The sequence below is a fragment of the Pezoporus flaviventris genome, unplaced genomic scaffold, assembly GCF_033815535.1.
Source record: "Pezoporus flaviventris isolate CSIRO_AGI_PZ_B2104156 unplaced genomic scaffold, CSIRO_AGI_Pfla_v1 ptg000031l, whole genome shotgun sequence".
Taxonomy (NCBI): Eukaryota; Metazoa; Chordata; class Aves; order Psittaciformes; family Psittacidae; genus Pezoporus; species Pezoporus flaviventris.
The window spans coordinates 9,776,977-9,789,409 of record NW_026892579.1 but is presented as its reverse complement, the minus strand read 5'-3'; the positions used below and the strand labels follow the sequence as shown (position 1 = coordinate 9,789,409).

The 12,433-nt window shown below is 38.0% G+C and overlaps 1 protein-coding gene across 1 annotated transcript in view; it reads right to left on the bottom strand.

Moving 5' to 3' along the window:
* Positions 1 to 12,433, bottom strand: part of PREP (prolyl endopeptidase) — a 100,401-nt gene that overhangs the window by 75,658 nt on the left and 12,310 nt on the right. Inside the window, exons 4-6 of the mRNA XM_061460197.1 lie at positions 10,905 to 11,035; positions 7,932 to 8,141; positions 6,656 to 6,777 (exon numbers count right to left, since the gene is read on the bottom strand). Of these exons, the coding sequence (XP_061316181.1) occupies positions 6,656 to 6,777; positions 7,932 to 8,141; positions 10,905 to 11,035 (463 nt within the window). The remainder of the gene's footprint in view (positions 1 to 6,655; positions 6,778 to 7,931; positions 8,142 to 10,904; positions 11,036 to 12,433) is intronic.

Genomic DNA, 12,433 nt, shown 5'->3' with positions numbered 1-12,433 from the left:
TAATTTCTATAATTTCAAACAACACCCACCAGTAAAAGGTAAGGAGGCTATAAAGTAATAGAACATTTTTAAAATATATTTAGGTCCTGTCAAAATAGGACAACAGAAATCCTGTAGCCCTTCAACTGGAGCTTTTAAAAAACATCATCATAATAATGATTTTATTGGCATAAAACAGCACTAATCCCTAAATCAGCACTAGTAAAGGAAGGATTATTTCAAAGAGCTGATGCTACTAACACAGTTTGTAGTTTCATTGCTGCCATTCAGTCACTTGGCAATTTTGAATTTATTAGCTCTATTATTTCTGAAATATTTGCTGCAACCATCTCTACACCATACAAACATGCAGAAGTATTACAATAGCTGTGCTCCCAAGTACTGTTAGTCTTTGAAGAACCAGACTCTTGGAAGTAAAATCTTTACTGCGAAGTTTTGGTTTACAAATTTTGCAGATTTTGTTTCAATGTTACCTGCTCTATTTTGATTAAAAGTAGCCACTGCTTTGAAAATCATCAAGAGAAGAAGTAGTTTAACTGTAACTTCAATAAATCAGTGGACATTAAAAAGATAAATTATTTAAAGCCTAATTAGTAACAATTTTCCAATTACTTTTTTCTTTCATTACAAAATATAGTTAATTTCATACCTCCCTTCATACCTCCCGTATGAAGATAGGCTGAGAAAGTCGGGGCTGTTCAGCCTGGAGAAGGGAAGGCTGCTTGAAGAACTCATAGCAGCCTTATAGTATCTGAAGGTGGCCTATAGGGATGCTGGGGAAGGACTCTTTATTAGGGACTGCAGTGACAGGACAAGGGGTAACAGGTTAAAACTTCAACAGGGGAAGTTTAGATTGGATATAAGGAGGAAATTCTTTCCTGTTAGGGTGGTGAGGCACTGGAACTGGTTGCCCAGGAAGGTTGTGAATGCTCCATCCCTGGCAGTGTTCAAGGCCAGGTTGGACAAAACCTTGGGTGAGATGGTTTAGTGTGTGGTGCCCCTGCCCATGGCAGGGGGGTTGGAACTAGATGATCTTAAGGTCCTTTCCAATCCTAACTATCCTATGATTCCATATAAGGGATCCCAAAAGGGATACTTACATTGTATTCTATTACAACAGTAGTAACCATCTACGACAATCCACAATGAAACTGAAGTTAAATATTTTGTCTACTAGCAGCAAATTTCAAACCAAAAATTCATACATAACTAAACTAAACCAGAAAAAAATAAGGAGCAGGAGAAGGCTGTCAGGTTTTCAGACTTCCTGACTTCATGTATTACTCCTCAACTAAAATGTCAATAGGAGAGACATTAAAGTGCTTTGCTTCCATGTAAAGCACATGACAGCAAACCCAGTGAATATTAATGCTATTTTTTTTTAATACTACCTGGGTCACCACTTCAAGATTCAGGATAAGGAAGAGCTCTCCATTTTTAGTTCACAAATAGGGGCCCTTTGAGTGCATAGTATTATATTAAGGCAACTATATGTATATACACATCATTCCTTTCTAAGCTAACCAATTAAAAGTTTTACCACCTCTGCCCTTTTTATTATCAACATGGAAAAACACTAATCATGGTATAACTTGCTTCTGCATAACACAATACTAAAAAATTAGTCAGATTCAGTTATTAGAGAATACAGTTACATTGAGGAAAAGATAAACTGACTTCTACTTTAACTACACACATTAACACTACTACAATCCACAACCTAAAATCCATCTGCAGTTATTTCACAAACTACTGCTTTTCATACACTAGTGCCCTTTGCATATGGAACAAGGCAGCTGTCATTGCTATCTAATACATTTCCAATGAAATGGAGCAAATGAATCACATGAAAAAAAATAACATCAAAGCTCACTAAAAATCAGAGACAGAATCAAAGTGTCACATTTTAATGCTCTAGCAGTCTTTTGGCCTTTTAACATGATGATGATTGCAGCAAAAAGTTCCTTCCACTAAGAGACTTCTTGCGACTGTCTGCACAACCTAAGCCCCCTCCCCCCCCCATCCCGAAACTGGTACTCTAAGGCTGCAAATGCTTCATTTTTTTTCTATTTGCATCATACTGATTTAATAAACTAGATTTCAGCAGCCCTAATGATGGGTGATTATAGGAATACAGAACTTCAGCATCAGGTCCAACAGAATTCTATTCTAAGGTGACAAACATCACTTGTGACTCTTCCTGTGGTTTTCAACTTGCTTTCAAGTGCAACGAAAGTACCACAACATCAGGAACCTGGCTATTTAAGAGATTACATAGCTTCCACAGCATAATGCACAGCCAGAAAGATTTCCTACCTGCTTCTTAATAGTAAAACTCTAAAATTCTCCAGACCTATTCCATGGCTGTAGGAAGATATTTATAGTAGGCTTCTATTCCAGATTGAGCCTTGACAAAAGCAGTGTAAGGCTTTAGAAAAATACCCACAGACCCATTTTATCCAGGGGCAAGTCTCACCCAAGCAAACTGACAATGTTCTGAGCCCTTCCCCTTCATGCTGCTTGCTCTTCCCCTATGGGTGCTGCACTTCCACACTCCTTCAGTAAAAATACACCATAGCCTGCATACATCTGGCACAGCTTACTCCTCTGGGCTCTGAATTTCATTTGCAAGATCACCTCCATAGTTGAAAGCCATTGATGGTAACTGACAGCTCTAAACATTTAAAAAAGTCAGTTCAGAGACTGTGCACTGTGTTTCTTAGACAATATGAGAAATTGTACTTGGTTTACTGCTGGCAGAACTGAGATGGGAGGGTGGGAGGGCTCTCCTCACCCCCTCCTTTCTTTACAATTTACTTTCCTGCTGGTACCGTAGGCACTTTTAACACTACCAACTGTGAAAGGCTCTTACATAACTTTTTGTTTAACTTTGAGAGTAACACTCTGGCTGTGAAAGAGAGATGCTCTGCGAGTCTGGAGAAGAAAAAGAACACGCCACTTAAACAGAAGAACGGGAAGCTCCCCTTTGCTGCGAGGAGCTGTGACATTGCCAAGGTTTCAAAAATCTTCATACCAGACTGCCCTCTACTGGGATGTTATTCAAATAAACTCTGCCTCTGCTCTTCGCAGCTCCTCCGCCAGCCCAGAATCTGTACCAGAAATACACATGCTTTTTCTAGAGTAATGAAAAGGTTTGATACCCTCTTTTTTAAAACTTATACATCCGACTAACAATAAACAGATTTTATCTTTTCCTCAGAAGCAATCCATTCAAGTGAGGAGTTGGAATGCATCTGTATTTCTATGCCAACACCATTCTAAGCACCACAGATTTTGAATCAAACATACTAGGGGCTGGTGTTGAATGTGTAATGAGGCAAAAAAAACTGAAGCTGTTTTCTTGCATGTTGTCTTGTAAACGTATTAAGTTGATGAGATTTTACACAACCCTTTTTTTGTCCTAGTCAGGGACCTAGTTTCTCAGCTGAAAATATATACCACAACAACTCCCTACAACGCACTTGAGATTACTGAGTTTTAAGTATCATGGCAATATTATTTTTGTTGAAGTCTCCAAAAGAAGCACCTTATCAGGTGTTTTTCACTTGTAAGCAATGTATTTCTCTCCCTCGACCCAACGGTTTCAAGACCTGCAAATTCTGCTTTAAACCCAAATATGGAAGATCAAGCTGTCCCCACTACAGACAAAGGCTTGGTAGTTTTGGCTAGACCGTCCTTCTCTGTCTTCACTGGAGCTTGTGTAAAACATAACCAAATGTATCTAAATATCTGGCCTATCAAGGCTCTGTAGAATAAAAACATTTGTTAATCTGACAGGAATGCATCAAAGCAGACTTTCACAAAACGTTGAGCTGCACAGAGCTGTATTTTAAAATCTGTGGCAGCATATTAGCATCAAGCAATAATATTCAGCACAATAATTTAATTTTCACTAGCGATATCTTAATTTTCCCCCATTACTTTGTGGTGTTCCACTTTCTCAAATAGATAAAACTTACCATAAAACTTGTGTGAATAACTTAAAAGAAGATTTTTTTACTTACTGCACAAGGATGAAACCACATTTTGCAGCTGCACTTTTGCGCATTTTGCAGTTGTGTTCTGGGGTTTTTAATTGCAGAATATGTTTCTTCCTGACCACTAAAATCCATTTTTCATTAGTGTAAGGATGACATAGCCACATTTTACAGCTGAAGCTTACAGCACAACCCCAGATTATTAGCTGTTTTAAAGTACTTCCACTTAGATAAGCTCTTATTTATTTACCAAGGTGTATCTCTCCTTTATCACGCCTCCTTAAGAAGCATTTCTTCTTAAATACCAGCATCTCTGGAAGTTTATGCCTCTTAGATGTCATAAGCAGCCATATAAATTTAGTAAACAAGCACCCAGAGTAGTGGGGTGTTTCTCTATTCAACATCCTCCCCGCTTTCCCAATACTTATAGGGCTGTTTCAATTCCAGTGCCTTCAGAACTGGTAGCTGCACTAGATTCTATTATTCTTTTATCCTAACTGCAAAAGTTACTATCAGTCCCTTCCTCCCACCCCAAAGATCTTTTGAGCATTTAATGTAAGAGCTATATATTCTTATTAATGACAAAATTTCCCAGAGAGATTTCATATCAGATAAAAAGATACTTCTTTTACATTCAAGGCTGGCCTCAACCTTTTATTTCACAATAGAAGAGCCAGGAGATGCAGGCTGCTTCTGGGCACCTTGGACAGGCAAACTCTTTGCTACTCACTGCAGGCACTGTACTACGAATTCTCTTCCGTGGTCCTTCCCATAGTCATTTCTGTTATTTCTGATCTTGAGATGCTCCTTCAACTTAGATAAGAAAAGGCTCTGTTAGTATGCTATTTTCTCAGAGGTGGTTTCGCTATTTGTAAGAGAAAGGTGTCTCTACACCCAATACAGAAGATAACATTTTCATGGGATTTAATAGCATCTGAGACTGCAAACTTTCACTATCCTAAAAAGATGTATAGTCTAATGAATCAGACTACAACAGCCCTCCCCCACGGAACTAAATTTGCCTTCATAACAACATGTGTAGTTTAGCTCACGACACCGCAAAGCAATAATAATAAGCATCATTCATATGAATCAGTGGATACATCACTACAAGACATCTGTTACAAACAGAAAACCCATTTATTTATGGAACTAGGGAAAAATAAGGATAACTATTTCCAAATTCTATTTTATTGCCAGTTAAATTCAACATAACTGACTGGTTTTAAACAGTAAAAAAAAAAAAATAAAAATCCCAAAGCCCTATTTGCAAGTTTACACTGCTATTCAGGTCAGTTGTTAAAGGTATGTTTCACTATTTGATGAGATCATGTAAAAAAGGCTCTGTTTATTCACAGAACCTACAGGTAAGTCTGATTTGTATAAAGCTCAGTGTGGTCACCTTGCTGAAGAGCCTTTCACATTCTTACTCACTCTTTCATTTTGAATCCCACTGCTCAAATTCTTTGAAAGAACTTTTCTGGCAGCCCACAGAAAAGAAACCCCCACCATATTCATAGGTTAACGTGTTGAAAAGTGTCACATTTGATGACATAGGGAAAAGTAGTTCTATAAAATGAATACCCCAAATCAGGGCAAAATCATTTCATTTTCATCAAAAGCATCAAACCAAAAGAGACCCTATAGAGAAACAAAATGCACTGATTAAACACAGTAGCTAAGAGAGTATGAAGAATTACAACAGAGCTCTGTTCCCGAGCCGAAAGTCAAAACACTGCACTGCACCAGCTACCAAGGAGGAGAAACATGACTGCTACTGCTGAACCCAGGACACCACTGCAGAAAACACATCAGTTCCCTGATAAAACACAATGATCACCACTACATTCCAACAACACTTAAAACGGTGCCTTCAATCAAGCACTGTTAAATCTAATACGAATAATAAAACACACATTAATTACAGAACTTAGGGTCTGTTGAATCATTCATGGAAAGCACAATATATTACCTATCATTGTTCACTGAGACTTTGCATAAGATAGTACTAGCTCAACAAAATAAGCTTAAGAAATCAATTCTAGCAGTCACCTGTTTCAGTTCCAGTGACACAGTCCACACTATATTTGTGTTAATAAAACTTGCTGTAGGGAAACTGTAAAGCCTCTGTAAAGTCTCTACTGTAAAGTACACAGTATTAACAGTTTTTAACTTGAATGCTTCCATTCTTCAAGTAAGCAGAATAGATGTATTTCATTTTCAGGAAAGACATCACAGAAATAAATCTAAATAAAATAAATACATGGCAAAGAATATCTAGACATGCTGATTACTAGAATAAGCTTTTTGTGCAGGGACTGAAGGCTGCAGCTCAACACTGACTAAGAAGAAACAAGTATAGTGACACATTGTCCACCAAATGATCCTTCTGCGTCCTGGAATGTGTATCAGTGAAGTGTCCTCAGTGAAGAAAAAGGGTATGTGATTGTGTCATTATAGGCTTGAGGACCAATGTAAATCAAACTGGACAATCTTATTTTCAGCAATTCTTAGTCAAGGATTCTTAGCTCAGTGATCAACTCTGCAACACTAAGGAAAAGCGTTTAACAAAATGTTTCCTGATTTGTAGCTACTATCAGTGTTAGAAACTGAAAAACTGAATATAACAATGACAAGCTTCCAGGTGTTTACCATACCTCAGCTCCACCCATCCATTTTGGCTCATCAGGAAATTCAGCACAAAGGATATCTTCTGACTGGTTAGTTCCTAACACATGATAATGCAGCTTTTGGTGCAGATTAGTGGAGGTCTCAGTACCTAGTGAAATGAAGATATTTAAACCAGTCAGCTCTTAAGGAAATCCAACAACCAAATAACCCTTAGAAAATTCTGTATTCCTTTGCATATAAAAGAATAATTTAGCAGAGAGAACTAGCACTGCTTCAGTCTACAACCATTCACCTCAAAACAAACACCTCCCTACAAGACAAAACAGAACATCAAACCATGCTGCGAACCTGCTACCCTTTCCTTTTATTGCTGACAATACATTCTTTTAATTTAAAGATTTACCACATCAAGATCTACTTTCTACAAATACTCACCAAGCAAAGAAAAACAACAATCCTTGCCACCCTCTAATGTTATTTTTGGTCCCATTTTACCCTAGGCAACTAAGGGAGATTTATTGCTAAGTAAGATTCCTAGAAACCTTCGTATTTCCGTTTGCTGAAAACAAAATCAGTCTTTTAAAGCACTGCATGAGGTACTACTTGATTATTTTGTTGTTGTTGTTGTTTCAAGACTTCACCTTCTGAGATACAAACATAATTAAAAGTAAAAAACTTGCAAGTCTGGTGAAATGACAGGCTGCAAAAGCAAAAGCTTTCTCAAAGGTTTAATAAAGAGCACAGCTCCAAAAGAAACTTCATCAGTAGCACTGCCTTATAATAAGAGCTGCTAAATTCCTTCCCTACTGATGCTCCTCAGCAATTTATTCCACTTTTTGCACTGTTCCTTGAATTTTGCTAGCATAAACATTTTGTGTTGCTGTGAATTATTCTGGCTGTATAACAAAAACCTTATGCCCCAGATTTCTGGGACATATCTGGTCAATCTCCCAAGCCACTTAACCTATCCCACAACAATGAATAAGGAGATCTAAGCAAGCTATCACCAGACATCAAATTCCAGCCTTTCATACACTTTGTATGAAAGCTAAATAAATCATTGCAGAGAAAAAGAAAAGAAGCAGCAAACTTTTAAGAGAAAGACACGGACAGACAGACAAGAGGATACTCACACTAATTGAGTATAGGTTTTGGTCATACAAGACGTAATATGATATTTAATTGTATAAAATAGTACAGCCAGTTATTTCAATATAATCTCATAGAGCTGTTTGTTACACCAATTTACTGAAAAGGTAATTTTGCTTCCCCAAAGCATGCAATCAGTACAGCCATACTTACCATCACTTTTCCCATCTTGTTTTGGATAGCAGTTATAGAACATGCCTCTTCCATCATGAGTCCATGCCATGCAACTGAATTTAACTCTCTCCAATGTGTCAGGAAGATCCTCAGGACCTTCTACTTTCATAAACTTGATAGTAACCCAATCAGAGCCACTAGAACTCAGGCCATACGCAAAGTATTCACCATCTTCACTGAATGCATAACCTAGGAAATGGGAGTCAAGCAAAATAAAGTAATAAGCAGCAAAAGGGATCAATATTCTCAAGAAAGTGTTAGTTATTTTGCCACACAACTTATTTTTTACTGCACGCTAGCCAAGTCCCAATGAAAGAGAGGTGAAATTAGGAAATACTTAACTGTGTTCAGTGAACACTGAGAGAAGAGGGCATGTTCTCTAAAAGACAGTGCAAGCAATTATATCTGCTATCACTTGGGATTCACAGCACTTTTCTAGTCTCTGTGGATTTCAAGTTGTTCACAGATATCAGATGAGTCCAGGCATGCATACTTGGGAAACATGGATACATCACTTATCCCCAACAAATGAATTATGATTTGAGTAATAGTAACTTCTCCTTCCCTGAGTTTGGAGGAGAAGAAGTGGAGACTGAAAATGCACACAGGTAGAGAACTTGAAGTGAGATTTCAGGAGAGAAACAGTAGCAAAGAAGCCAACAGAAATTAAGATGCAAGCAATGCATCCTGAAATATAGCAAATAACACTTCAATATTGGAGTCACTGAAAACTAGACCTTGCAGAAACCATTGAAACTGAAGTAACTGGAAAAATTCGCCACCGGATGCAAATGGATTAATCCCCAGTATGCTTTGCTAAAAACTTTGATATATATGTTGCTCTATCCAAACTGAGGAAAACAAGATTCTGAAAAAAACTCAAGAGCTTCCGGCATAGCTGATAAGTATCGAACTCACTCTTGCAAATCAACTCAAGTGAGGAGATTAAATTATCACAGGCCTGTACAGACCTCAAACTACTGAAAAAACACACAAACAAGACACATTTCACAGAAGTCGTAGGTTTGAGAGGCACCATTGTGCCATCCTAACATACTCTCCCCCATAAGAACACAAAAGTGGCCATTCTGATTCAGAACAAGATTCCACCTAGCAGTCCTCAGGAGTAACCCCAAGGAGATGCTTACAAGAGTAAGAACAATGCAAGCATATGTACTATTTTCCTCATTCTTGCAACCTCTGACTGCTTTTAGCTTAGGAGACTTCATTTCCATGAAGTAGCTGGTTAATAATCCTCAGTGCTTCCCTCTTCCTTGACTTTGGTCAGCTTGCCTTTAAACCCAGTTTTTTGCACCACTAATGTCCATTGGTAAGGGGTTCTACAAATCTACTTGTGGCATGAACCATCACCTTCTTTTATTTGCTCTGGACTCAACTCTACTGCCTTAATTTGATATCCCCTAATTCTTGTAATAGAAAAAGGATGATTAACCAACCCCTTTTAGCTCTCTCTCCATGCTACTGCATGACACAAATGATTCCATAGTCTTCTTACTATATACCTCGTAAACTGTCCCTTTTCCAAGCTGATTGATCCAGGCACTCTCAGTTGTCTCTGACCTTTGCTCCATACCCTCGACTGTTGCTACTGCCCTCCTCTGAACTGTATTTCAGAGCCCCTTTTGAGCTGAGGGGACTGGAACTATATTTAGTATTCCCTGCTACTCTATAAATCTCTGGGTTGCTAATGTAATGGTGTTTTCTGTTTCATTCTCTATTTCCTTCTTAATAATTTCTGATACTTGATGTGCTTGTTTGGCTGCTACTGATAACCAGGCTGACATTTTCATGGAACTATTATAGACTAAGAATTGTTCCCAAGTGGTCATGGTCAGTTCAAAGTCCATTCCATCCATTCCTCTGCAAATGAGATTTGGATTGCTTGTCCCTGTGCTTCACGTAATTTATCTGCACAGAGACTTTTACTTGTTAATTTATTGACCATTTGCTATTGCGAACATCTTCTTGCAGCTCTTCATTCTTCAGCTTTCACCTGGAATAACTTTGTATCTTCACCAACACTTCTGCCTCACTGCTCACTCCTTTTTCTAAGAAATATGAACATAGTGAACAGTGCGAGTACTAGCATAGCCCCTGACAGAACTCTACTTATGATTTCTACTTTGACAGTTGATCAGCTATTCCTGTCTCTGCCTTTAAATCAATTACGTATCAACATCAGGAGTTTCCTCCTCCTGTTCCATGGCTGTTGGTTCTTTAAGTGCATTCAGAAAGAAACTTCGTCATAAGCTTTTTAGAAATACAGAAAGGTTATATGAACCCAATTCCTTATACCCACAGTTTAAGGAAAGGCTTCTCACTAAGAAAAGCCATATTGATTCTTTTCAACTAGATCACACTTAGAGATGCATCCACTAATTCTGATTCTGCCCTTCATTTTTATCAGCTGGTCTTGAACAGATTTAAAGGCTTCTAGGTCCAAGACTCTTGCTTCTACAATAACCCAACAGGGAGTGGGAAAATGGGCAGCTAACTCAAGTTAAAAGCAACAAAGTAAACACAACTAATTTTGTGATTCTCATAAAAGTTAATGTTACATTCCTCCACAGTCTCTAACTTACTGACTTGTGTTAAAGATGCAAAACACAGTTTTAAGAAAATTAGTCAATATAAATACATATGCTTTTTTTTCCTTGCTATGGACAGCATCAAGATTTGTTCATATTTCAGTGGAAACTTGCTACAAAATTGTAAAAAAAGATGTTGAGAAACTAAACAAAGTTAATTGTGAATACAATGTAGATTTAGAAGTATTCTTCTGAAACACTACACAAATCCACATGTCTATTGTGACTACTTTAATTAAAACAAGCAATTCTAGCCATACATTTGTAGGTGAAGAACTGGAAACCATTTCCAACTTCTGCTAAAGACACAGACTTACTCAGCAGGAACTTCCATCTCACTGACCTCGTAAAGCTACAGTGCCATCATCAGAAAGCTTATTTGGATCAAGAAAAACTTTGGCATCGGCATCCAAGGAATCTTGTACATATAAAACTCGCTGGTTCTGCAGTCCTGTATTGTAGAAGTGGAAATACCTAAAAGAACACAAGAGGCAAAAATAAGTAGGAAGAACTCAGATTTTTAGCTAGACAAGCATGAAAAACTTGTATGAGATTGTTACAAGGTGGAAAACAAACAAACAGAAAGATAAATATATAAGGCAAACAAAAGCTTGAAGGAAGCGTAGGACTCTCTGAGACTGTGCAATATTTGGATACAATTGTGGGAACCTGGTAAACCCAGAAGGGGAAACTATATTCACAAAGACCTGGCTAACAATCTGAATTAGTAATATGTTCAAATACTAACAATAATGTTCAATGAGTGAAAATTGCAAGATTCAGAGGAGTAGAAGATACATAATTTTCCATCTGACCATACATTTTCTAGCAAATTCCATCTCTGAAATACTGGGCAATAAGCTTGGAAGCAAAGGTCAAAAACTGTGACAGACACACCACCTCCCTGAGCACTCTTCCCTTCTGCAGATTCTACAAAACAGCATTTCAGACACTGTCTTTAGCATCTATTCTTCAGCAGAACATTGGAGAAATTAAATTTAAGAATTTCTAAGTGTCACAGGAAGCTTAGACAGCTCTTCAAATAGAACAGTTCCTCTCCCTGCCCCTTACTAAGTGTTACTTAACTTGGTAGATCCTTCTTGATCACCTCACACACCGTAACACACAATTTTTAAACCCCTGTGATTTAAGTTTAGCATGTGTCAATAAACAAGAGTAATACTAAAAAAAAACCCTAAGACAACATCTATTAAAATTAAAGTAAACTGTCATAAGCTAAAGCACATTGAACTCCTGGTATAAATGTTCTTCCTGGAGGACAGTGTGTTGCATCAAATTAAGCCTTATCTCTAGTGGAGACTATATTCATCACTGCCATGAACACTTCTGCAACATCAAATTTCAACAGTACTGAAGATAATCACATGCAGGCATGTTTGCACTGTACATGGAGAATGGGTCCAAGAATCCAGAGCAGTCACTGACCAGGCCTGCTCAAGAATCTGATTCAGCATAGCTGTATTTGCATGAGCAGCACATACAAAATATTCTTTGCCTGACTCGCTCAAAAAGGCCTACTCTGGATACAGCACTGCCCTAAACAGCTCCACAGCTTCTGGGCTTAAACCTCACACTGACATGCTATGCTACATCAGTGACAAACCAACATCAGCTTGGGTTCACTCCTCACAGTGTACTTTCACAAAAACCCACACAGTACAGACTTTTCCTCCCTTAGTAACAAGTACCTGCATCTTCCTCACAGCATAGGACAGAGAACTAAAGAGTAGCAGATTTTCCTCAATATATGTGCAGAAATCTTAAGGCAATGAGACATATTCTGCTCTTTCCTATGGATGACAGTGAAAATATACCTGGTATGCCTGGGTGTCCACTCAACAAAGATGAAAC